The sequence below is a fragment of the Podarcis filfolensis genome (assembly GCF_964270895.1).
Source record: "Podarcis filfolensis genome assembly, chromosome: 7".
Lineage (NCBI taxonomy): Eukaryota > Metazoa > Chordata > Lepidosauria > Squamata > Lacertidae > Podarcis > Podarcis filfolensis.
The window spans coordinates 10,910,618-10,934,934 of record NC_139603.1 but is presented as its reverse complement, the minus strand read 5'-3'; the positions used below and the strand labels follow the sequence as shown (position 1 = coordinate 10,934,934).

General features: G+C 43.0%; 1 protein-coding gene across 3 annotated transcripts; it reads right to left on the bottom strand.

Annotated features, from left to right (window-relative positions):
- Nucleotides 1–14: 14 nt before the first annotated feature.
- On the bottom strand, nt 15–24,234 carry ANKS6 (ankyrin repeat and sterile alpha motif domain containing 6). 3 transcript variants are annotated; one of them, XM_083624640.1, is made up of 17 exons: nt 23,447–24,232; nt 23,174–23,386; nt 21,746–22,242; nt 18,112–18,156; nt 17,642–17,846; nt 16,130–16,236; nt 15,815–15,963; nt 14,753–14,957; nt 14,302–14,351; nt 12,623–12,835; nt 12,194–12,359; nt 9,157–9,326; nt 6,996–7,185; nt 5,831–5,898; nt 3,460–3,576; nt 2,138–2,231; nt 15–619 (listed from the first exon to the last, which is right to left on the bottom strand). In XM_083624640.1, exons 1-17 carry the CDS (start codon nt 23,524–23,526, stop codon nt 570–572), a joined length of 2,619 nt encoding a protein of 872 aa, XP_083480766.1. In that variant the 5' UTR covers nt 23,527–24,232; the 3' UTR covers nt 15–569. The 3 variants fall into 3 exon arrangements, with proteins under 3 accessions (XP_083480766.1, XP_083480765.1, XP_083480767.1); XM_083624639.1 differs by having other exon boundaries at nt 23,174–24,234; XM_083624641.1 differs by lacking the exons at nt 23,174–23,386; nt 23,447–24,232 and adding an exon at nt 22,459–23,146.
- Between the last annotated feature and the right edge of the window lie 83 nt (nt 24,235–24,317).

Below are 24,317 nucleotides of genomic sequence, written 5' to 3'. Positions count from 1 at the left end.
ATACAAAAGGGTGGTTACAAATCATAAGTTTTCTTTAGTTAGAAAAAAAAAATTCTTATTTGAATGTTCATCAATACAAATTGTGGTTGGTGCTTCACAAACACACGCCTTGGGCACAGATCAGTGCACCTGACTCCTTACAAAACACTTGCAGTTTCTTTTAAATTTAGATGCCTGCATTATCACAATATGCACAGTCAAGTCTCGGGTGACTATGGCAGACTCCAGTGAGTTGCAGTTACTTCGTTGTGTCCTTCCTCAACACACTTTTTTTTTTGCTGAAGCCACAGGGATTTGGTTCAGATTCTCATTCCTGCACTTCTGTGAAATGACCCATACATGCATTACAGTTCACTTTTGAAAGTCTTTCACTGCCTTCAAAGTATCAAACTACCTAATGTGTAGTTTCAGCTTTGGGAACAGCTACTTAGCAGAATGAAGGGTTTTTTAAGTTGTTAACAAACAATCCTTCCTGCGCATTCTGTAAAAATATGTTGCTGTAACAGGTAGACATGATACTTTTTCTTCAGGGCACCGTGGCGAGGTAGTGGGACATCTTGGTTCAAAAACTACCGCTTAGTAGGAGAAGGTTCTTGTGGCCTCACCCAGCATCCAGGTGCTGCAAACAGAAAGGAATTCATCATTAATTGTTTTGTTTTAAAATGCAGAAGCTGCTAGATATGCATAAAGTATCTATGCACAAAGTGCTAGATTTAAAACAAATATTTACAAATATATTTTGGAAAGTGGTCTGTCTGTTTGTTCTCTATAGGTTTGGCCATTAAGGATAGGCGATACCTGGTTTTCAACATTGTGATATATCAGCAGCTAAATACTGTGATATGCTGGTATGTCTGGAATGTATCTCAGCCTCTTCTTCCTCCCCACCTTAGTGGAGGAACAAGCAGCCAAGATACATTTTCCAGCCCTACTGAGCAAGTCCCCATACTCACACATGCCAGAAGGGCACCGGGCTTCCTTAAACTCTTCAGCTGAGCAAGCCCTGATACCGCTCTGGATCACATGAGCCGGAGGGGCATTGAGACTTCGTTGAACTGCTCAACCAGCTAAGCAAGCCCCAAAACAGCAAACCCCACTTATTACACCAGATCTGGAATGTTAGGGATGCTTCATGGGGATGGTTCCAAAGGGAAGGTTTGAGTATATGTGGTTTCATGTATATGTGGAAACCTTGGAAGTGAACTGTCATGTAAGATGTGATCGTACTGTATTTCCATATATCAATAATATTTCCTGGTTATATATTTATTTATTTTAAATGACAATTTTTTTTTCTTATTCCCCTTAAAGATGACCTTTGGGTGGGGGGGTAACCAAACCATTGAACTCTCCCTTGATAAGAATTTATTTGTCCATGCTTTTTCTGGTTTTTAATTCATTCAATTTCGGTCATAGAATTGTAGAGTTGGAAGGGACCCTAACGGTCATCTAGTTCAACCTCCTGCAATGCAGAAATCTCAACACATGGTCCCCTATCCAATTACAGAAATTCCCCCTATTTGCAAGGGAGACAGGAAATATATAAGATATAATGCTATGTAATATCTCCTTTGAAGAGTGAGTTATCAGATGGAAAACAGTTTGCACATACGGGGCTGTCTTTCAAAGACAAACCCCACCATGATCACACCTGTTTTCAAGGAGACTAGCAAATATGTAAAACCCAACTCAAAGCACAATTTCCTTTGAAAATAAGATATTGGCATGAAATTTGACCTATGTGTTCTGGATAAAGATGTGTTCTGGATTTCAAATTTGTGTTCCGGATTTCAAATTTAAACCCATCTTCAGGTCTAGATTCAGTTTCAAGAGGCCCAGGAGTCAAGTCTCTCAAATACTGTTTTATTAGTAACTATCAGCTTCATCCCCAGTGTTGATCAGGAATTGTAAGAAACAAAATAATAATAATCTGTAGTTTTGAAAGGTTCAGTCCACCATCTTGATTCAAAATGGTGTCTAATTGAACCCAAACATAGAAGAAAACTGTTCCTTCATCTCAAGAACCATCATGCAAAATTTGGTTATGATATCGTAAGAGGTGTCCAAATGCAGAGCAAACAGGCAAACAACTTTCCGAAATATATAGCAGATAAATAAATCACGATCCTATACTTACACTGAGGTTTTCCAGGGCTAGTGTTGCTAACACTGCTTTCAAACGAAGAGTGAAAGTTGTGTATGGTCTCCTGTAAAATTTTTCTTTCTCGGCCCTGTTGAAAACCATAGTTAGAGCAAGAACCAAATGCATAGTCCATGTTTAAATCTATCAATGCAATCATTAGTAAGAGAAACTTCAGCTTGGTTCTTTAGGAATGCATGCCAAGAAAGGCGTTCATGTTTGCTGGTAATGGTGTAAATGAAATAACCTTGTTTGCTCCAGTCTGCTTCCGGCACAAGGTACTCTGGTTTGGGACTGTACAACCTTGTGACCCAGCAAGCAAAACACAGCCCACTGGTTATATATTATACTGTGATGCGTCTGCTACCCTCTATAGTAACATTTTGGCAGAATTTTAAAGCATGCATACTCATCCATGCACTTGATGGCTGAAAGATGCTGTTTTAGACAACCTTGAATAATTTACCTGCAGGGATAATTACAGTATTTTTCGCCCCATAGGACGCACCGCCCCATAGGACGCACCTAGTTTTTTTTTTGGGGGGGGAAATAAAGAAAAAAAATTTTATTTCCCCCCCACGCGCAGGCCTGGCGTGGGGGAAGCCCGAGCTTCCCCCGACCCCAGCCCCCAGAACAGGCTGCCGCCCCAAGCCTTGCGCGCCCGGCGGGAGAGCGAGAGGGATCAGTGCGCACCGACGCCTCTCGCTCTCCAGGCTTCAGCGAAAGCCTGCATTCGCCCCATAGGACGCACACACACTTCCCCTTCATTTTTGGAGGGGAAAAAGTGCTTCCTATAGGGCGAAAAATACGGTAATTGCTTTCAAATGTTTTCTATTGCTTTGGTGTTTGCTGCCTGGTTCTCCTTTGGGAGGAAAAATCTAAACAACAACAATCTTGTTCTGCAGTGGCAGAATCATGTTAATAGGGCAAACTGTTGACCTGGAAAGAACACTTTCCATACACTTGTTGCCCAGCAGGAACTGAGAGTAATGACTGGATGGCAAGGACTTCTGTAACTGGCCCTGCCCACATAGTAATGAGCCTTGAAACATTGCAGAAGTTTCAAATCTGGATTTCCAATATACCAAACTAACCCCAGTAATATACAAATTGTTGACAATGAAGGCTGGAGTCAGAAGAACTGTAAAGTCCCTGAGCCAGCCCACTAGGGCAAAACTCTTTGGCGTGAAAGCAAAGGACCTGTGCAGTCCTGAAGCCAACATCCTCTTCTCTGAGCACTCTCTATCAGATGTTGAAAAATCAAATTCTCAAAAGCAGAGAAAAGCAACACTCTGAAAGTAAAATATATTCTGAAATACCTTTCCTGCATTCAGCTCAGAAATAGCTGCCAGAATTTGTTGTCGAGAACCATCCGTTTTAATTCCCAGTTCCTTCAAATCACCATCCGTGAGGGTGAGAAAAGCCTCCATATCCACCTGCGAAACAGAAATCCGTAAATGCATTTTCTCTCTTCTAATTTATGAAGGAGACGCTGAGCGAAGAGGCAGAGAGAGCATTTTACACTCTCCCCTCCATTTTGGCTCCAGCAAGATTTAAGTCCCCATAACAGTCTGAGGAACTGCTGCTACTACTTTCTTTTTTCTTTTCCTTCTCCTCCTGCAATGAGGCTACATTTTAATATTTTAATGTTCCATTATTTTAATGCTGTATTTTATTTTTGTTTTTAAGTTGTAATCATTCATCTTGTTTTTATTATTGCTTGTAAGCCGCTCTGAGCCCGGCCTTGGCTGGGGAGGGCGGGGTATAAATAAAAAATTATTATTATTATTATTATTATTATTATTATTATTATTATTATTACTAATTTTAGCACTGTGTGAAGTGCTAGTCTGAAGACCTTGCAATATAGCAAAGGAAGTCTCTGGATCAAAACTTGTCTCTGCTATTCATTACATAGGTGGCTTCATGGAAGTCATTCTCGGCCTCAGCCAGAGATAATAACCCTGTTACAGAGATATTATAAGGGTCATGGAGATAATGTATATGAAATACTTTAAACACCCTAAAGCACTATATCACTATTATTATCTACACTAGTGGCCAAAATTGTGGAAACCATTTTTTATTTTTAGTAACACCATAAAATTATACATCAATGGAAAGATAATTTAATGAAGAATGTAATGCAACAAAGTTGGTTCAATTATCTGTATTCTATCAAAAGTTATAGCCAAATAACCAGAAAAAGAAAGCACAACTTGCTTAGGTTGATATGCAGTAGCTTTCCTACAATGTAGCCAATGAGCATGAGTGTTTAGAGAGCCAATCAGGTGTTATGAGCCATCAAACTTTGGAAATACACTTTCCCCAAAAGGTTTCCACAATTTTGGCCACTAGTGTATGCACCAACTTGTAGGAGTCCCAAGCTTGCTCAGACCTATGCAAGGTGAAATATATCAGTGACAGCATCTGCTTTGCTTGGAGAAACCTGGCTGAATATCCAACATCTCCATGTAGGACTAGGGCAGGACTCTGTTGGAGCACGACTGTCAGTGTAGACAGATGGACCAATGGTCTGACTCAATATAAGGCAGCTTTCTAAGTCCCTACGGTCAATACATTTCTGCCATTTGTAACCAGACACTTAAAAACTAGGAACATACATCAAAAAGTTATATTGATTGAATGTTTAAATGCCGCTGCATGTCTGTGGCTCACTGAAATAGTTAGAGAACAGGTTCTACTTTTGACTAGTTTTCAAGATTTGCATGAAAAGATATCACAACTGTAGCAGCAGGCAAAATAGCAAAACACAACTGTATTTCTAAGTAATTCTAAAAGGTTTACACAGCAGTGGAATATGCTTAAATGAATACTAAATTGTTATTCTATCTGAGCTCAAAGGCAAAAAGCAACTTACGCCCAAAGCTTTTGCACTTTCATATTGGGGGCACTGACCCAGAATATATGTATTATATTTTCCTCCTTTATGTTCATGAAATATCACTTACAGTCAATAGAAGTCACTCAAGCAAATGGGTGTAATTCTTTATGTAAGTTTTGAAAAGCCACTTCCCTTTGCTATGTGGTGAAAATGGAGCGTAACCAAAGACAGCTGGACCAGAAATACTGGGTAGTTTGCTTTTGCTGTTGAAGCTGTGGAATATGGAGACTGCCAATGATATTATTGTCCTTTACCTCTCAGGAGGCCTAGTTGTCCAATCACAAAAATTAATAGCAGATTTGAATTCCTCACACTGAAAAACATATTTTAAAGCTCCCTTACTGAAGAAATATGCAAAAATTAAGTTTCACTCCCTAAAATGATAAGCCCTAATCAATGAAACTAAGAGAAGAGCCTGAATAATCCTGGTTTCATACGGTCATGATGTAATTTTTGTTCTTATACCAAATTTGAGTGTGATTCCCTTTTGAGAATCTCTTCTAAGCTGCCTTTAAAGCTTCTCTGAGCGATAAGGAAGATATAAGTATTCTTAACAAATAAATATTCAAAAATACAGCCTTGCATTGTTGGTGACTACTCTGTGTTCCCTTTTAAGAACACCGTTTCTGAAAAGCCAGATAATAAAAATCTGAGATCATAATTCTGTAAATAAATTTCCTTATTGACCTCCATGGCCTAATGATTCTTCATGATTGGAAAGTTTCAGCCAGCTCACAGAAAGCATTAAGGAAAAGAACAAATAAAAAGTTTATACAAAACTTTACCTCCTGCTCTTCAAAAATAGGCTGATACTTCTCCAGTGAGAGTTTTTTAAGGATGCCTGTGAGTTCATCTTTAAATAAAAAAATGAAATAATATTAATCATTTTGACAAAGGGCAGAGAATACATGTCTTTATCGATATTTCCAACTAATCATGCAGATGCAAAGATCATATTAAGTAGTCTGACCAGCGATTTGTCCCTGAACTTTTCCTGTAACCCTGAAAATATTCAGCCATGCAAAACCATCTGTGCAATGCAGAGCATAATAGGTCTTGTGATTGTCCTTTCTTATACATACACATAAACAGAGTATTTATAGAAGAAAGGCCAGTCTGAAGATTTTAGTTTACCCCTGAAATTACTGGGGCCTGCTCAAAGTACTCACACTTTTGGGTAAGGCAGTAGGGTGTCACAGCTGAGAGCCAGGGAGGGTGATCATTCTCCAAGTCAGTAGCAGCATTGCCCCAGTTCTTTCAGAGCTAAACTAGGCTTCCTGAGAGGTAAAGTGAAATATACTTGGAGTCGAGAGTGGATTTCATGCTCTTTATTGAGCTCATAGTGGTGAGGAGGAATGGAAGTTCCCCCAGAATGTCTGCTTTATATACATTATTTACACAATGGGCCCCACGTGATTGGCAACTTCCGGGATTCTCCTGTAGGCCAATCAGGTTGCGGATTCATTTCCACCTGGAGCTGGATTGGGTGGCTCCTGTGGACCAATCAGACTGCTGCATTCTGGATCCTATTGTTCTAGGACCAATTAGACTGCTGCATTCTGAATCCTATTGTTCTAGGACCAATCAGACTGCTGCATTTTGGTTCCTATTCAACTCAGTACATAACATAAAGGACAGACGAGTAGGAAATAACCACACAGCAATTACTCCCCTCTGCCTTCCTTTTGCTGGATGGGAAAGTCCTACCTACTTACTTCAGGATGTGCACGTTTGAAAGCAAACCAGTATTTTTAAAAAAACAGCTCCTATATACTGAAAACTTGCACGTTTCTTGACAACCCTTCTGCTGCAGCAGTTCCTTGCGCCATACGTGCTGGTTTCTATTTGCAGAGCGTTTTTGACACAGGAGGACATCCAAATGCACAATTCACATTCTAAGTAGTACAGCCCAGCGAGATCCTGCTGGTGTTGTAGCCGGGGACTGCTTACCTTCATCTGTCAGAGTTCCACTGCTGGAGCCACCGCTACTTTTCCCTTGCCTGTGAGAAGAGGAGAGGGAGGACTCTGCACTTTGAACCTTGGGGGATGCAGATGGTGACGGTGATGGCGTAAGAGTTGGGGACGTGCTTTTAGAAGTAGACGAATTTTCAGATGGAGGCTTTTTGTTCACATCCAACTTCTGTTTTTGTTAACAATGAACAGAAGAATAAATAATCATGTGGTAATAAATAAATAAATAAATAAATAAATACTTATACCCCATCCATCTGGCCAGGCCCCCCCAGCCACTCTGGGTGGCTTCTGACAGAATATTAAAAACACAAAAAAACATCAGTGGTAGGCTTTGGTAGCAGGAATGTTTCTCTGTTTTATTTTAATGTTCACATGGAGTACAAGGACTTTAGCACATGTTTACTTGGGTATTTTTATCTCCTTACATAAACAGACTCCGTGGTAATTAAAATGTTCCTCCTGACAAAAATATATTTGGCAATTGGCCCTACCGACGGCGTATTGGGGTGATTCACACGGTTGGAATATCTGGTTATAACCTTTCACAGAAAAAGCTATGTGTGCTTTAAAGCAGAGGTTGTGTTCCACAACATGCATGTATGTTGTCTTGCAAGCATCTTGCCACTTCCCTCTAATGACCCACACAGTTTCCTTTCTGGACTAGTGCCAGAAACACCCATATAAATTACTCTAAGGGTCTCAAGGAGTTGGCCAAATTGAATTCAGTGAATCCAATGCATTTACAGATGGAAAACACACCATTTCTAACATTGGAAAGCTTTTGACCTGTCTAAACTTTTTACCAGTAAATCAGCTGCCTGAGAGGGTAGCTCTAGATCTATACTTGACCCTGAAATAACAGTGGATTTCCCATGTTGAGATACCCCCTTATTCTAGTAATATCTAAGCACTCTGCCCTTTTATGACATCATCACATCATGAATTTCCCTACTTCCAGTCCAGATCATTGCTTACTGCTGTTGGGTAAGACTTAGAATAGGCTAACTGAAATCAATGGGACTTAAAGTTAATCATGACTAACCTGTCCTATTAATTTCAAAGGGTCTACTCTAAACACAATTTAATCTGGATCCAACAAAAGTGGCTAAGTGTGCCTTAATGTTATCTGGAGGGGTGTTCAGATGGGCCAAATTCAGAATGGTACTTCACTTTGCAGTATAAGCCTCAGAACATGCTTGCTACTCTTGTCTGAGAAATTCATCTCCATGGTGAGGACTTGTATCTTTTTTCTGCTGGGCATGAAGTAGTCTCAAAGACTGATTTTGGTAGGACAAATAGCCCATAGGGGGGGAAAACGCAACATCCCTGTCCCCATTCTTCTACAGCTTCTTGTAGCCACTTTGGGTAAAATAAGCTAATAATAATAATAATAATAATAATAATAATAATAATAATAATAATTTATTATTTATAGCCCGCCCATCTGGCTGGGTCTCCCCAGCCACTCTGGGCGGCTTCCAACAAAATATTAAAATACAATTGTCTGTTAAACATTACAAGTTTCCCTAAACAGGGCTGCCTTCAGATGTCTTCTAAAAGTCTGGTAGTTGTTTTTCTCTTTGACATCTGGTGGGAGGGCGTTCCACAGGGCGGGTGCCACTACCGAGAAGGCCCTCTGCCTGGTTCCCTGTAACTTGGCTTCTCGCAGCGAGGGAACCGCCAGAAGGCCCTCGGTACTGGACCTCAGTGTCCGGGCAGAATGATGGGAGTGGAGATGCTCCTTCAGGTATCCTTCACATTTAGTTTGACTCTTAGTAACTGGATAACTGGCAGCCCTTCCAAGGGTGTTCCATTAGTTGTGTTGATGAACCCAGGTCACAATCCAGCTGATATCGCTGAGTCCTGGATTACATCCTTAGTTTGCATCCTGATGAACCGTTGGCATAATCAATTTGCTTAAAATGCTAAAACTCAGATGTTATTTGTTCCTTCTTCCCTATATTCATTTTGAGGACATTCTCACAAACAGATATTAGCTTTATGTCTACAGACCAAAAGACTTCAGTAATCGTAGCAATAAACATATATGCCGTGTGACTGAGACGGGAAGTCTGCAAATCAAGCATGCTTCACTACTTCAGCTCTAAGCTACGAGAAATTTAAAAGACTCAGAAACCTTTAAAATGTGTCCATTGCCAATGGTCTGTGCACTTTCCACGTCAGGAGGGCAAGGTGAAGGAGCTGGGCCTATTGGCACTTGCTGTTGGCTTGGTTTATGTTCAGGTATACCAGCAGCTTTCTTCCTCTGAGCAGCAATTTGAGACAAAACACTATCGGCACTGCCACCTAACGAAAACACAAACCCCAATCTTACATAAGTCAAGAATGTAATAGCAATTTTATTATTCTAGACTGAGAACAATCTCATTTCAACATTTTCAAGCAACATTAAAAGCATCTGTTTACAAAGGAAGTGTCATTAAAAAGAAGAAGAGGTTTTCTCTCTATACTGTATTTGTTCCAGTCTGTCGTCACGCTGATGATGAACTTGTGCAATGTGAAGGAAGCATAGGAGACAGGCAGGCAGTGAGGTCAGTGAGCGGCAGGGTGATGCAACCAAGAGGGGATTCCTGTGAAATGACAAGCAATGCGGGGGGCAGAGGAGAAGAAGAAGAGGAGTTTGGATTTGATATCCCGCTTTATCACTACCTGAAGGAGTCTCAAAGCGGCTAACATTCTCCTTTCCCTTCCTCCCCCACAACAAACACTCTGTGAGGTGAGTGGGGCTGAGAGACTTCAAAGAAGTGTGACTAGCCCAAGGTCACCCAGCAACTGCATGTGGAGGAGCAGGGAATCGAACCCAGTTCACCAGATTACGAGTCCACTGATCTTAACCACTACACCACACTGGCTCCCACTGGAAGCAGTGGTGGAGCAGAGCAGGAATGGAAGATTAGGCTGAGAGACAATGACTGGTCATTCAGTGAATGGGGATTTGAACCCCCATCTTCTAAATCCAACACTCTAGCCACAACACCGCACTAGCTTGTTAACAATATATCAGAAAAGACACATCATGCTATTGTGAGGACAAGAAGGCAAGAGGCCTTCTGACTCATCAATGTTGAGAACAGAGGCCCTGTTGAATTCGACAGGACTTACTTCTGAGTAAGCGCGGTTAGGATTTCACTGTTAGTCTGAGACCGTTTATAATGTGTACTGAATAAAATACCATGTAAAAGTTATTCACCCTTTACGTTTCTGTGCAACAATCGCCTCTCAAAGTCATCCTAGGGCATTCAACAGTTTAAAGCAGCGCTTTTTTATTTTTACTATTGCCATCTGGCTAGCTCCTGTAAACAGCCTGACAGCTTGTTTCATAAAGCTACTGAGAATCTATTGATGTCATCACATTTGCGTGATGCTGTGCATTGGATTTGAAAAGAATGCAGACATGCAGAGCTTTGGAGATGTGAGATTAGGCAATATAAGAGGGACCTGCAAAAGAAGATGAGAATGTATTCCTACTAGGTGGTTCGGGGTACCCAGCCAGTCAACCACCAATACTTTCCTTCATCAGGCCATTCCATCCTTTCCACTAATAGTCAACATGTGCATTCTCTGAGCATGCTCAGTCTTCACTGGGGTATTTAGGGAGTGTTTGTTTGTTTGTTTATAAAATGTAGAATCATAGAATCATAGAGTTGGAAGAGACCACAAGGGCCATCGAGTCCAACCCCCTGCCAAGCAGGAAACATCATCAGAGCACTCCTGACATATGGTTGTCAAGCCTCTGCTTAAAGACCTCCAAAGAAGGAGACTCCACCACACTCCTTGGCAGCAAATTCCACTGTCAAACAGCTCTTACTGTCAGAAAGTTCTTCCTAATGTTTAGGTGGAATCTTCTTTCTTGTAGTTTGGATCCATTGCTCCGTGTCCGCTTCTCTGGAGCAGCAGAAAACAACCTTTCTCCCTCCTCTATGTGACATCCTTTTATATATTTGAACATGGCTATCATATCACCCCTTAACCTCCTCTTCTCCAGGCTAAACATGCCCAGCTCCCTTAGCCGTTCCTCATAAGGCATCGTTTCCAGGCCTTTGACCATTTTGGTTGCCCTCCTCCAAATGTACTTTTACAAATCTTGCTGTTACCCCTATCCTGTTTCTCAGCGACTCTGTTTTGGCTACAATCCTGTTAGCACTAAGAACCTTAGTTTGCTAAAGAGTGATCAAATCTGAGCTCTTAAAAAACAACAACCAGAAAATAAATATCAAATTACTTTGAGGATGAGAAGGACAGAGGCACTGAGGCTAATAAGAGCCTGATACATGTAATTTTTGAAATGCTGTGTTCAAGTTAACTGAATAACTTTATTCAACAAGCATGGTGGTATGTACAGCACATTCACAGTGCTATCACTACTCCCTGATTCACTGGCCTCCTTTAGTTTTTTTGCAGTTTCTGACCAAGTTCAGACCTTGAAGGCATGTTCTGCAGTTAGGGCTCACAGACAGCATTCTAGTAGCAGCAGCATCACTCATCAACAGCCCGACAGCTGTGAAAAGGATGCCACCACAGCTTTTCTTGTTCTGACCCTTCCTCGGCCCAGATCCCATCATCCACCTTCCTCACCCATCTACCTGTTGAAGCAAACAGCGCTTATGTTTTACATCACAGAAGATGGGAGAGCTTCGGGCAAAAGCGATCAGGAATGAAGAAGGCGGAAAAAGTTGCTGCAGTGTAATGATCTAGGAAGCCTCACTACTCATAATGTTCCCTTGCCACCTGATATCTTCCACACCCTTCCGCAATTATATCTGAGACTTCTCAGCTTTCCTTAGTCTTCAAGTCCTGCCTGATCAGAATGACGTTGCCCAGCTGTTTTTGTTGGGAAGTGTGTGTGTGTGCACCTTTAAACAAGCACAAAGCTGGCAAGTAAAGCTTTGTCTAACGACATGTGCGTGGAAAAGTTTTACAAGCACAAGTTTCAGCAGGTGAGGTTCTGGGGAAAGCTTTACCAGTTGGCCTTCTACTTATTCTGAAGTTCTTAAATACAAAGAAACTCTACCAGAGATCTTATCCACCTAGATAATGATGGGTCTGTTTATGTGCATTACAAAATAAGTGCACAATAATTTCATGTTCATTTACAGGCTTTGAACAAAAACTTGTCAGGCAAAGAGATAAGAAATAATATATAATATAAGCACCTGATTTATTATGCATTTCTCCACCATGTCTGCTTACTCCGGCTATGCTGTTAGATCCACCAGAAGAGTGGGGGGAATGGTTGAAGTTGCTTGAGGTGGAGGGAGTAGGAGGTCTTCTTGCAAAGGCTGATAGTTTAATGGGTCTAGTACCTCTACTTAAGGACGCCTAGAAAAAGAAATGAGATGCAGCTTTAACTAAAGCTGTTCACGAATATCTGAAAAATAGAATTATCCACTCTATTTCACTTACATGTACATTCGGGAAAGCCTAAATCCCTACATTTAATTAAGCAGAAGAAAAGCATTTTGTTTTTAAAAATCTCAAGTGCACTACAAAACATCAACAGGCCCTCTGGTTTAAAGGAGAACAAAACAATGTGTTTGAACAACTCTGCATGATTAAATGAAACAGGTAAGGTATTATTTTACTTCTCTTCCTTTGTCGGAATTTCCGCCACCATTATTGTCAGGACTGGTCGCTCGGTGTGGAAGGCCAAGCCTCGTTTGCTCTCTGCTACCATCCTTGCTTGGTTGCGTCCTGTCAGAATTCCACAGCTCAAAACTTGATGGGGGCAAGAAAGGTGGAATAACAGCTTTCAGTTTGTCGTTAGGCAGTCTTGTAAATGGAGCCCCACTTCTTAGCTAAGCCGGAGGTGGGTGGAGGAATAAAGAAAGCAAGGATTTTTTTAAATGGCAAGAAAAATAAGGCCATCACAAAGAAGGCAATTCTGTGTGCTCTTGTTTACAACAAGGACAATAGAGAGGAAATAAACAAACTTTAAATCAAGCATTTACATCCAATAAATTAGAATTTAGGCTGCAATCCCGTACACCACATTCCATTTACCTGGAAGTAAATTCCACTGAATTCAATGGAATTGACTTCTGAGCAGGCATGCATAGGATTGCATTCTTAGCTATATATGCTGCCCATAAACATAGGTATTAATCAACTTAAGTAGACCCAGCAACATAAACACCGAACCAATGAAACTGAACACCATTTTATCACTTTTACCAATCCTTTAAGGTGGCAGGACCTCCATTTTGGAACTTAATGCCCGTTGAATCAGACAGATGCCTTCTTGTACATTTTTCGCCACCTACTGGGTTTTTTTTCCTTCTGGGAAGCCTACCCAGGTGTGTAACTTGAACATGTAATCTTGATACATGGTTTTAATAAGAGTGTCTTGTTCATTACAGATTTCATTTTATATATTCATGTTTATGTGACTTGTCTGTAATTTTTTTTTTATTGGTATTTTAAATGACTGTTTTCGACTCTTTATTGCAAACTGCCTAGAGGTCTTTTGCTCTAGTAAGCGGTATAGAAAGGTAAAGGGACCCCTGACCATTAGGTCCAGTCGTGGCCAACTCTGGGGTTGCGGCGCTCATCTTGCTTTATTGGCCGAGGGAGCCGGAGTACAGCTTCCGGGTCATGTGGCCAGCATGACTAAGCCACTTCTGGTGAACCAGAGCAGCGCACAGAAACACCGTTTACCTTCCTGCCGGAGCGGTACCTATTTATCTACTTGCACTTTGACATGCTTTCGAACTGCTAGGTTGGCAGGGGCAGGGACCGAGCAACGGGAGCTCACCCCATCACGGGGATTCGAACCACCAACCTTCTGATATACGGTACATTTTGTTAAATAAACAAAAATGAAAATACTCAGAGAATACTGATCAGCGCTGTGGCTTCTTTTTGGGGCGAGGTCTATACAGTGGTACCTCAGGTTAAGTACTTAATTCGTTCCGGAGGTCGATACTTAACCTGAAACTGTTCTTAACCTGAAGCACCACTTCAGCTAATGGGGCCTCCTGCTGCCGCCGCGCCGCCAGAGCCCGATTTCTGTTCTTATCCCGAAGCAAAGTTCTTAACCTGAAGCACTATTTCTGGCTTAGTGGAGTGTGTAACCTGAAGCATATGTAACCTGAAGCATATGTAACCCGAGGTACCACAGTATAACGTATCTGGCAATAAAGTAATTGTTAATAATAACAGAGAGAAGGATACTCTTGATTCCTTTTGGTTCAAATCTGTTTTAGGGCAAGAGTTGCTAGAAAATACACCAAGAACTTGGTGCACCAGCAATATTCTGACTTACCACTGTTGTCAGCAATTCGTCATCCTTTCCTCCCTTTGTGCTTCCTATACCTGAATAGGGGAAAAACCCTCACATATAAACAATGCTATTTTGAATCTAATGACTAAACCATGTAAAGTTTAGCATTTCTGAATAAGCCAGCATTTGGAAGTATTTGAACTACAGTATGGTTAGCTGGAAATCAAAAGCTTCTAATCTGCCACTTGTGGATGTGAAAAAGGAGAATGCATCTCTGCTTGCAGTTCATTCACACAGTGAGAAACCATGTTGTCCATTACAAATTAACTGGGGCAGTGTGATAGCTTAATAGTCAATATACACATTCGACACCAAACAAAAAACATCTTTTTAACAGGCTTTCGCAAAAACATCCCTTAAAAAGTTTCCAAAACCTTCCCTTAGTTTTGGACAACTTCACATCTGTTTGAAAAGAATGTTGAATAATCTTTACCATTAGCCTTGCTCTTTGTTGCCCAAGCTGTAATGGCATCATAATTTACACTGTTATCACTTGGTAACGTGGCCTTCATTGTGCAATCAAATGGTGATGCTGACTCTTCTGGAAAAGGTACAGCTGGATTGATGGAGAATCCATGATTTAAAGTTTGGGTCAACTTCAGCTTGCGAAATCTATTGGACATCCTGTTCCACCATGACTAGATAATAAAAGATAATGATACGAGTGTTTTTTTAAAAGACAAATAATTATGCATCATGATATATTTTAAACACTGATAAATAATGCGCTGAATGACCTGGAATTTATTGGTGTTGATTTTTTTAAATTAAAAACAAAACAAAACTCCAAAAGGTCTAGACATATCCACATCCCTTTTTCCTGTTGTGTAAATCTAATGCAAGAGTTTGTTGCAGAGTCCCTTCCTTGGACTAGTGCTCATGAAGAAGAAGAGGAGACTTTCCCTAGGAGCCAAGAACAATGAATAACCACAATGGTATGGCAGCAGACCATTGTTCAGGAAGCACTTGTGACAGTCATGAGTTCTAGCGTGGTTTCATCTACATGTTAACAAATTGTTCAGGATGAGGAGCTTCACCAGAGTTGCAGCTTTATAGGAGCAGGTGGAACCCAACTGGAACTTTGTGAGACCTGCTCTTTGGCCACACTCAGTGGTGGTGCTACCGTGTAGCAGAGAGTAGGTCAACAGATTTCTCATCGAACAAATTTCCACAATGGGCAAAAGAAGAAGAAGAAGAAGAGTTTGGATTTGATATCCCGCTTTATCACTACTTGAAGGAGTTTCAAAGCGGCTAACATTCTCCTTTCCCTTCCTCCCCCACAACAGACACTCTGTGAGGTGAGTGGGGCTGAGAGACTTCAAAGAAGTGTGACTGGCCCAAGGTCACCCAGCAGCTGCATGTGGAGGAGCAGAGATGCGAACCCGGTTCCCCAGATTACGAGTCTACCGCTCTCAACCACTACACCACACTGGCTAGCTGCTAGATTCTCCCAGCTGAAGACAATGCCTTACTGAAATAAACAAAATCTGCATACCCTCAGTCCTCCCTTGTCATCAGGCAACACTGGGATATCTACAGTTTGCTTATTTCTTGAAGAAGTCACAGCTGATTTGTTGTTCTGCTTGCTTTTTTCTTTATCAACTTGCATGCAGGCTGAAGCTAGCAACCGCACGAGTTCTGCATCTGAAAAAAAATCACACACAAATTTCCTGGAAAGAATTATCTACGCCACAAGTGCATCAGCAAAAATTCAGGTTCTTATCTTATGGGAAGTACTCCACCCAAAAGGCTCTCTGTTGTTTTTGCTGCAAGACTCCCAAGAAGGATACCCCACTAGAAAAAGAAGTACCTGGATCGTTCAGCAGCATTATCAGGTCAAAGGCTGTATATCCATTTTTGGCACGCAGGTTGACATCAGCTCCTTGATTTAATAAATACTTAACAACTTCTTTATTTCTTCAAAGAAAAAAGAAGGTAAGTTACATATATATACTAGGCTCAGTTAGAAGAGGGTACTAGAAAGGTCTGAGAATTGCCTGCCTACCTCTTCCCTCTAATCTCTCCTAAACATTTGTGTGTGTTCTATTAACAACTGTTTCTTGTCCTAAGGCCACCTTATATGGCCCAGCTACTTACCAACTGATCTAGCCCTGATCGGTTTGCAATTCAGCTCAAGAGTTGTCACCAGGATTTTAGGTACTTTTGCAACACACTCAGTATCCAAACGTTGCTGTCGCAGGACCAGATTTGTTGTCCTAGTACCTGTACTGTTTGGTTGAGACAAGAACCCTTATCTACACCTGCAGTTTTCCAACAACAGCTCTTGTTAACTTTCTGGCATCACCCACAGATCATTGCGAGTTCCATCTTCTGGAGGTAACAACCCTGGTACTATGTACCTGATTGCTTATACCAGGATAAGAGAGAGAAGAGTGAAGAACTCCTAATATTGGCATAAGTTAGTGAGCCTCCATGATTTCACCCCAATCCATTCCTTTAAAAATATTTATCTCAAAAGTAAGATCAGGGTTGCTAGCAGAAAAGAACAGATTGAGTAAAGAAGACTGAACAGAGTGATGAATTTTTGGTTTTAGGCAATGCACCTTGACATGGCCTAAACCACAGATGGGACATCTATAGCCCTCCCAAAATTGTTGGACTCCAATGCCCATCAGGCCCAGGCAGCATGACCAATGGTCAGGAATGATGCAAGCTGATAAATGTTGGCTTTGCTAGGGAAAGTGTCTAAAATTAACTGTTGGTTAAATTGATTTGCTCTTATGGGTAACTACCTAAACAGCAATAATATTTTCTCTTCCTTAAACCGTTTTGTCTAAAACTAGTAACATGCTATCTTACTAAAACGTTGAGTAAAAGCATTCTTTGTTTTGGGGGGAGAAACCGGTCTGAGGCCCTGTTATTCACCCCACAAGCAGATGCCCTAACACTCTGCTCCCTACATAAGAATGATAGGTTGGGTTAGTAAAAGTCCAAAATATTAAAAGGGCTGTTCAGTGGAGGCAGAGGGAGAGAGAAAATATATCCATTGGGTGGCAGGGATGAGGAAGGGTTGGGTGGCTGGCTAACCTTTATTCCCCATGCCATCACAACCTTACAGTTCCTGCCTACATGCTTTCAAATGTAATAATAATGTTATGTCCAATGCACGGCCATAGGTAGGTGGGACAGGAAAACACCCCCAGTTCTTGACCCACCTACTCCTAGTCATTTTCAGGGGCTGTAATATTATACCTAAACATGGACAGGAAATTAAAAACCGGAACGCAAATACACCTCCTTGGCAGTGGTAACAAGACTTATCTTACTCCACACCGGGAGGGGGTGTGAGAAGGATATTTACCCATGATATGTGGCCTGCATAAGTGCTGTCCAGCCATGGATAGTATCTTGCTTGTCAATATCCACGTTTCTTGAAACAAGCAGCTGTACAAGAGGCAACTGTCCAGTTACAGCTGCAATCATCAGTGGAGAAGCACCGTCATCGTTAATGACATTGGCTTGTGCAGGGTCTTCGTCTGTAATCTCTTTAACCAGCTGAAAATTCCCTGTGGAGATGGTTAACATGGTTAACAAAGGAAGAGTTCAGGGAGTTAAAAGGTTTATTTTTTAAGTGCTGAAGGGATTAATTCTAACTGTATGGGTGAGACTGAACTAAGCTGCTTTGTGCACCTGAAAGAGGTCCACTGAGCTACAGCAATATGAGCGGTCATTTGAAATAGCCAAACCTTTGGGCTCTTTCCTACTAGAATGCCTCTAGTTACTATACCCAGGAATACATCAGATGTGTTAGAATATTTTTAAGGACCTTACCCATTTTCAAGGCATGGAAAATATCTGGTTGCCTCTTCTGTTTATCTGGGGGTGGGGAGAAAAGTATAAAGTTTATAAAACAACTGCAGCTGATGCTACAACAGCAAATAATGTGATGTATTTTAAGTACAGTGGTACCTTGGGTTACATACACTTCAGGTTACATACGCTTCAGGTTACAGACTCTGCTAACCCAGAAATAGTGCTTCAGGTCAAGAACTTTGCTTCAGGATGAGAACAGAAATCGTGCTCTGGCGGCGCGGCAGCAGCAGGAGGCCCCATTAGCTAAAGTGGTGCTTCAGGTTAAGAACAGTTTCAGGTTAAGTACGGACCTCCGGAACAAATTAAGTACTTAACCGGAGGTACCACTGTAAATCGTTTGACTTCAAAATTTGTGTTTTGATTTATAAATGATTAAAAAAACAACAACCCAAAGTAATGAGAAAATACTTGGCATAGTGATGCTGTGTTGCTCATCTCTGAAGCCAGAAGGTTTGTTGAAGTACCATTACCCTCCTCTCGCCCCTGGTCTCTTGGGGCTGTGATTGTTTGCTATGTGAAAAGCTGTTGCGATTTTCGTTTGACCCAAAGCAGCACTGGGGTACCATTTCCCAAAACATAAGGTGAAAAGTCACAAGAACAAGTAAATTAATAATATGCAGCTATCAAATATTGATAGCTGCGTATTATTGGCATTGCAGCTACAGCAATGGCTTGCCTCTCTCCAAAAGGGTATGGGAGAATGGGATGCTAACATCCAATACCAAGATGAAGGTCTACCAGACTTGCATGCTGAGCATGCTGCTTTATAGAAGGAAGTCATAGGCAACTTACACCTGCCAGGAGTGAAACCTCAATGCCTTCCACAAGATTTTAGGCATCCCATGGCAGGACAGAGTCTCAAACAAAGATGCACTCTCCCAAATCCACATTCCCAGCATGTTCACACTCCTGCCTCAGTGACTAGTAGCAGCATCAACCCTGCCATCAATCCCTTGCAGACAACCACAGTGCCTGGAGACAGGCAGTCAGGTCGTGCATCTATAGCAGTGACCAGTGGAGGAATGATTGCTGGGAGGAGCACAGAGGGAAGAAACGCCATGGTGCATCTGCAGCAGCACAACCGGACGCCTTCATCTGCCCCAGCTGCAACAAAACATGTCTCTCCTGCACCGGTCTTTACAGCCACAGCATGCACTGTTACCTTCCAACAGTTTGACCCCATCCACAAAGGCGCACTCCTCACTGTCTCCCCAGAAAGATATTTGTAGCCTTGAACAACAGAACCTTAGGACATTCAGCCCTTCACATGCCAGGGGAAATAGCAAAAGTATGTTTGTACATTCTAGACTCCATGCCAGGCTATACCAGATCATTCAGTGCACCCTGAGTGTACAAACATCCTCAAGCTGTATGTTGTGAGGCAGGCAGGCGGGGAGGGAGGATCCAGCAGAATGGCATGCTCTGGCCACCTCCATCCAAGTGTTGAGGACCCAGGAGGCCTGAGCACCCATTTTAGCCAGCTCCTTTCTCCTATAATCCTGTCCCCAACCCTACTAAGAACAGAAGGCTTGGGAGGAGCTTTAAGATTGACTCCAGTCTCAGCTCCCCCACCACTGCAGCCCAGCGTATGGCAGCATCCTATATGCAGCCTGTCCCAGAGCAATTTGTGGGTCTAGGCCAACAAGGACTCAAAGGGTTGTGGATGCTCAATGGCAGGGTACAGAGCGACACTCTAGCCTTACCAGAAACCAGCACAGCAAGCCTGCAGCCCACGTAGAACTTGGGTCCTATACTCTTGAGAGTCATCTTTTTGTACTAATGAAGCCCTTGAGACGTCAGACTTGCTGGATCAGGGAAAAGACAGGAGAAAAGGAAATACCAGTATTGAAGAAGGCAGAAATTCTGATCGTAGAGATGGAAAGAATGAAAGAGCTAGCTGGAAGAGAAAAAGAAATAAAAGGTTAAAAATATATTGGCTACCAGCACCCTTCTGAAAGAGGGAGGAGAAAAAGATGGAGGGTGGTGCTTATTGTATGCTAAGACATCACTGGTCTTTCCCAAACTACTGCCCTCCAGATGTTTTGGGCTCCAACACACACACACCCCAGCCAGCATGGCTAACTGTAAAGGATGATGAGAGTTAGAATCTAAACCATCTGCAGGGTACCAGCTTTGGAAAGGCTACTCTACATAAATCAGGTTGGTACAGTTTTTCTCCACCTTAAGTCTGTTGTCCAGATTCTGCTGTCAGAAACACAAGAAGCTGCACTATAGTGAATGACACACATCTTGCTCAGTATTGTCACACTGGCTAAAAGTTGCTGTTCAGGGTTTTGGACAGATGTCTTTTCAAGCCATACGTGGCAACGTCACAGGTTTAACCTGGTACATTTTGCATGCAAAGCACTACTCTTTCCTTAGATCACGGTTTGGATATCGAATCATATCTTGTTTATTGCTTATGTACATTCCTACATATGTGGTCCCAGGACAACTTCTCCCTTGGCGTAACACTACTACGCCCTCCGTTAAAGTTCATTCAAGAAATTCTCAAGCTCTTTCGCCATGGAAATAAGTTGGGTTAAAAAAAAAAAAGAGTATGAGGATTTTGAAAAGAGACAGGTTGCTAAAATACAGAAAAGAACAAAAGGGGAATGAAATAAAAGCAAAGACTGGAAGTTGAAAGCAACAATTTAAGTCCATCAGTTATGGACTTAAATAAACTCCATGCCCAAGTCCTCTGATCCAGCAATTCCTTGCAAGTGTGGGAGCTCTGAAGCTCCCATGGTGTTTCCCTTTTTCCGGGAGTATCATCATATATTTTAAGGGAGGGAACTCAACTGATCATAAAATGGCCCCCTCCATTATAGTGAGTGTCAAAGCCCCCTCATGAATAAGCAATTTGTGTACAAAAACTGTGGTCATTTCTACAAAAGGAAAATAACTATCTAGTTGATTATACATCATGTAAACATACTTCAAATTAATGGATTAATCCATCAATCAATAATATTTGCTGGCTATCCAATCAACAATGTCCTCTGGGCTGTTTGCACTGAATTCCAACAACTAAAACATTAAAGCATCTAAGATATTAAGAATCAATCAAGTCAATTTATTGCCTTAAAAGTAGCATAACAGCATTTCAAAACTGGCAGCAATAATCTGTTCCAAGGACCGAAACATAGTTCTGAAAATCCAGGGAGAATACAAAGGTATTCAGCTGGTACAAAAAGGTTGACAACCAGAATCTTGTTTGTTTTCTATTAGGAATAACAAATCATGTATCACACAGGAGCACTAGATGGTCCCATAAAGAGAGACCAAGGTTTCTTGTGAGCCTGAGAAACTGGACTGCTAGTATTCCTCTTTATAAACAACTTTATTATTTTAACTGACTGCTTACCCCTTGCATTACAATGTCTTGAGAGCTAAACACCCCTCTCCTGACATTATTAGTGGGCATAATATGACCATAAAGACAAGACCTAAGAGACCCCCTCTTTGCTATCAGCCATCAATCCTGCCAAGAAAATCATCCTTGTTTTTCCTTCTTTTTTTTTGTAGTCAGGGAGTTTCCCAATCAAGAAAATAACTATGGCGAGACCCATAACTGCAAAGCAGCTCATACCTGTTTGAGGTCTAACTGTTGTTAAAGGTGCCAAATAATCCATCATATCTTCATGTTTGAAGTCAACAGATATTTCATATGGTGTTTTATGCAGTGTGTTCAGATGATCGGGATTGGCTCCTTTGTTCATAAGCTGCTGAGCCAAGCTCACTCTTCCACTAACAGCCGCCAACATTAGGGGAGTCCAACCCATAGTTTTCACGGTATAATTACAATCCGCTCCCCAGTCCAACAGAAGATGGACCACTGCTTCATGCCCGTGCTGGACAGCTGCCATAAGGGGGGTGATAGCTGGCAATTCCTCTTTGTTGTTATCCCAGCTAGTACTCAAGTGGTCATAATTATCAACGTAAGCGCCCGATTCCAGCAACAACTTCACCACACTGACATGACCACCCCTAGAAGCCATTGTAAGTACGCTGGCTCCCAGTTTGTTCTGTGCATTAAGGTCAGCGCCGTTTTCTAGCAAGATGCGAGCCACAGTCAGATGTCCAAACCTTTGATTGGGGGGGAAAAACGAGAGAGAGAAAACGTTATGATACCCAGTAGGATGAAACGGCATTGTTTGGATTTAAGGCACTCTTGCCTTAACAATGCAGAGAAACAGTGTGGTGTCATAGTCAGAGAATGGGATTTGAGCAGATAATTGCTCAGTTCAAATCTCCTTCTGACCTCTTAAGTGAGGCAAACCTCTCGTTATGGTCTGCACTTACAATTTTTTCAGGGGGTTGAACCAGATGACCCTTGTGGTCCCTTCTAACTCTGCAATTCTCCGCTTCTCTGATCCTAAACCTCCACTGCCTTGTGGGTCATATTCCAGAAAAGGAAAGGCTAAGTGCTAAACGGTACACAAATCCAGAGCAGAGTCCCTAAGACGGTTGGATGGCGAGTTGTACACCTCCTTCGGGCAAACTCCTGCAGCCACGCTGGTGCCAAACGTACTGCTCTGCTTTTCTTCATCCCTTTGGCATCAGCGAGGCCAAGAGGACGGTCCTGTTGTCTGGCACATCCAGGACCTCCATACACATTGCCTAGGCTTGTGCCTCAGGGAGGTCACTTTGGTGCTGCGAACATAGCAGTTTTGATTTCACTTTTGGAGGTGCATTCCACTGTCTTTCCAGACAGAAGCATGCCGACAACAGGGGGTTGGACTAGATGACCCTTGTGCCCCTTCCGTACAGTTCTATGATCCTTCTAATCCACACGATGCACCCAAGCAGGAGTGCCAGTTTGACCCTGCCATGCAACGTGCAAGGCCCTGGCACCAAAATCTGTGGGTGCCCAGCCCTATCACTGGGGGATTTTGTAGGTGCCCGACACCCAGGGAGTTCGGACCTATGTTCACAAGGGTCGGGAAACCCGGCCAGCATCTTCCCTCGCATCCCGACGTTGCCCAAGACCCCGGCCTGGCTTTGCTCTCGCCCTGACCTGGCCGCCTGCATGAGCGGGCTCCAGCCGCAGTGGTTGCGGCTCTGGACGGAGGCTCCCCTCCGCAGCAGGAAGCCCACCAGCTCCTCGTGGCCGCCGGCCGCCGCGAACTGCAGCCCCGTGTTGCCGGCCTCGTCGGCGCAGTCCACGGGCACCGAGCCCGGCGGCAGGCCCGACGCAGCAGCTCCAGACCCGCCGGGCGCGGCGGCGCAGCTGCCGGGCTCCGCCGCTTCATCGCCGGCCCCGGAGGCCGCCGGCGGGCCCAGCAGCAGCCGCCGGGCGCCCTCGCAGTCGCCTTGGTCGCAGGCGCGGAGCAGCAGCTGGGCGCCGGCCGCCACCCCGCACTCGCCCATCCGCGGCCCTCGCGCTCCGCCGCCGGGCGTCCTCCTCTCTTGGCTCCCCGGCTCCGCTCGTCAGAGGAGGCGGAGGAGCGAGGCAGGGAGGGCGGCCGTCTTCTCCGCACAGTCCGGCCGGGAAGGGAAAGAGGGAGGGACGGCAGGCGAGGCAGGCACTGGGGTGAGGCCTCCGGGCGAGGACTGGGGTTTCGCTTCGCCACGGGGTGAAGGGAGCCTCGCACAGCCCGACGCCGCCGCCAGTTTTAGTTATTCATTAATTTGGCTTGCTAAATTTGGCTTCGCGCCCGAGCGCCTTCCATTCCCGAGAGGGAGAATAGAACCCTCGTACAGCCAGCGCTATGCTGCCGCTGCTTAAATATATTTATTAAAATTTGTATACCGCCCTTCATCCGGAGATCTCAGGACGGTCCGCTGCAGAAAACAAACAAACGAAAACACAAAATGCAGAATAAAAAAAAAGCAAACCAATAAACACCCCCCTTCTCACAGCCAACACCAAATTGATTGATTGATTATTAAATTTGTAAACTCCCTTCTTCCTGAGATCCCAGGGTGGCCCGCAATAGAAAGAAGTATGAAAGGAGAATGCAAAGTATGTAAAAAAGGGGAAACAACCCAACAAGCCCACCCTCCCACGGCCAATGCCTTATTTATTTGTCTATTTATTTACTTATTTAGTATACCACCCTTCATCCAAAGATCCCAGGGCTGTCTGCAACAGAAGAAAAGCAACCCACAGGGGGTAGTGGCACCCGCCCTGTGGAACGCCCTCCCATCAGATGTCAAGG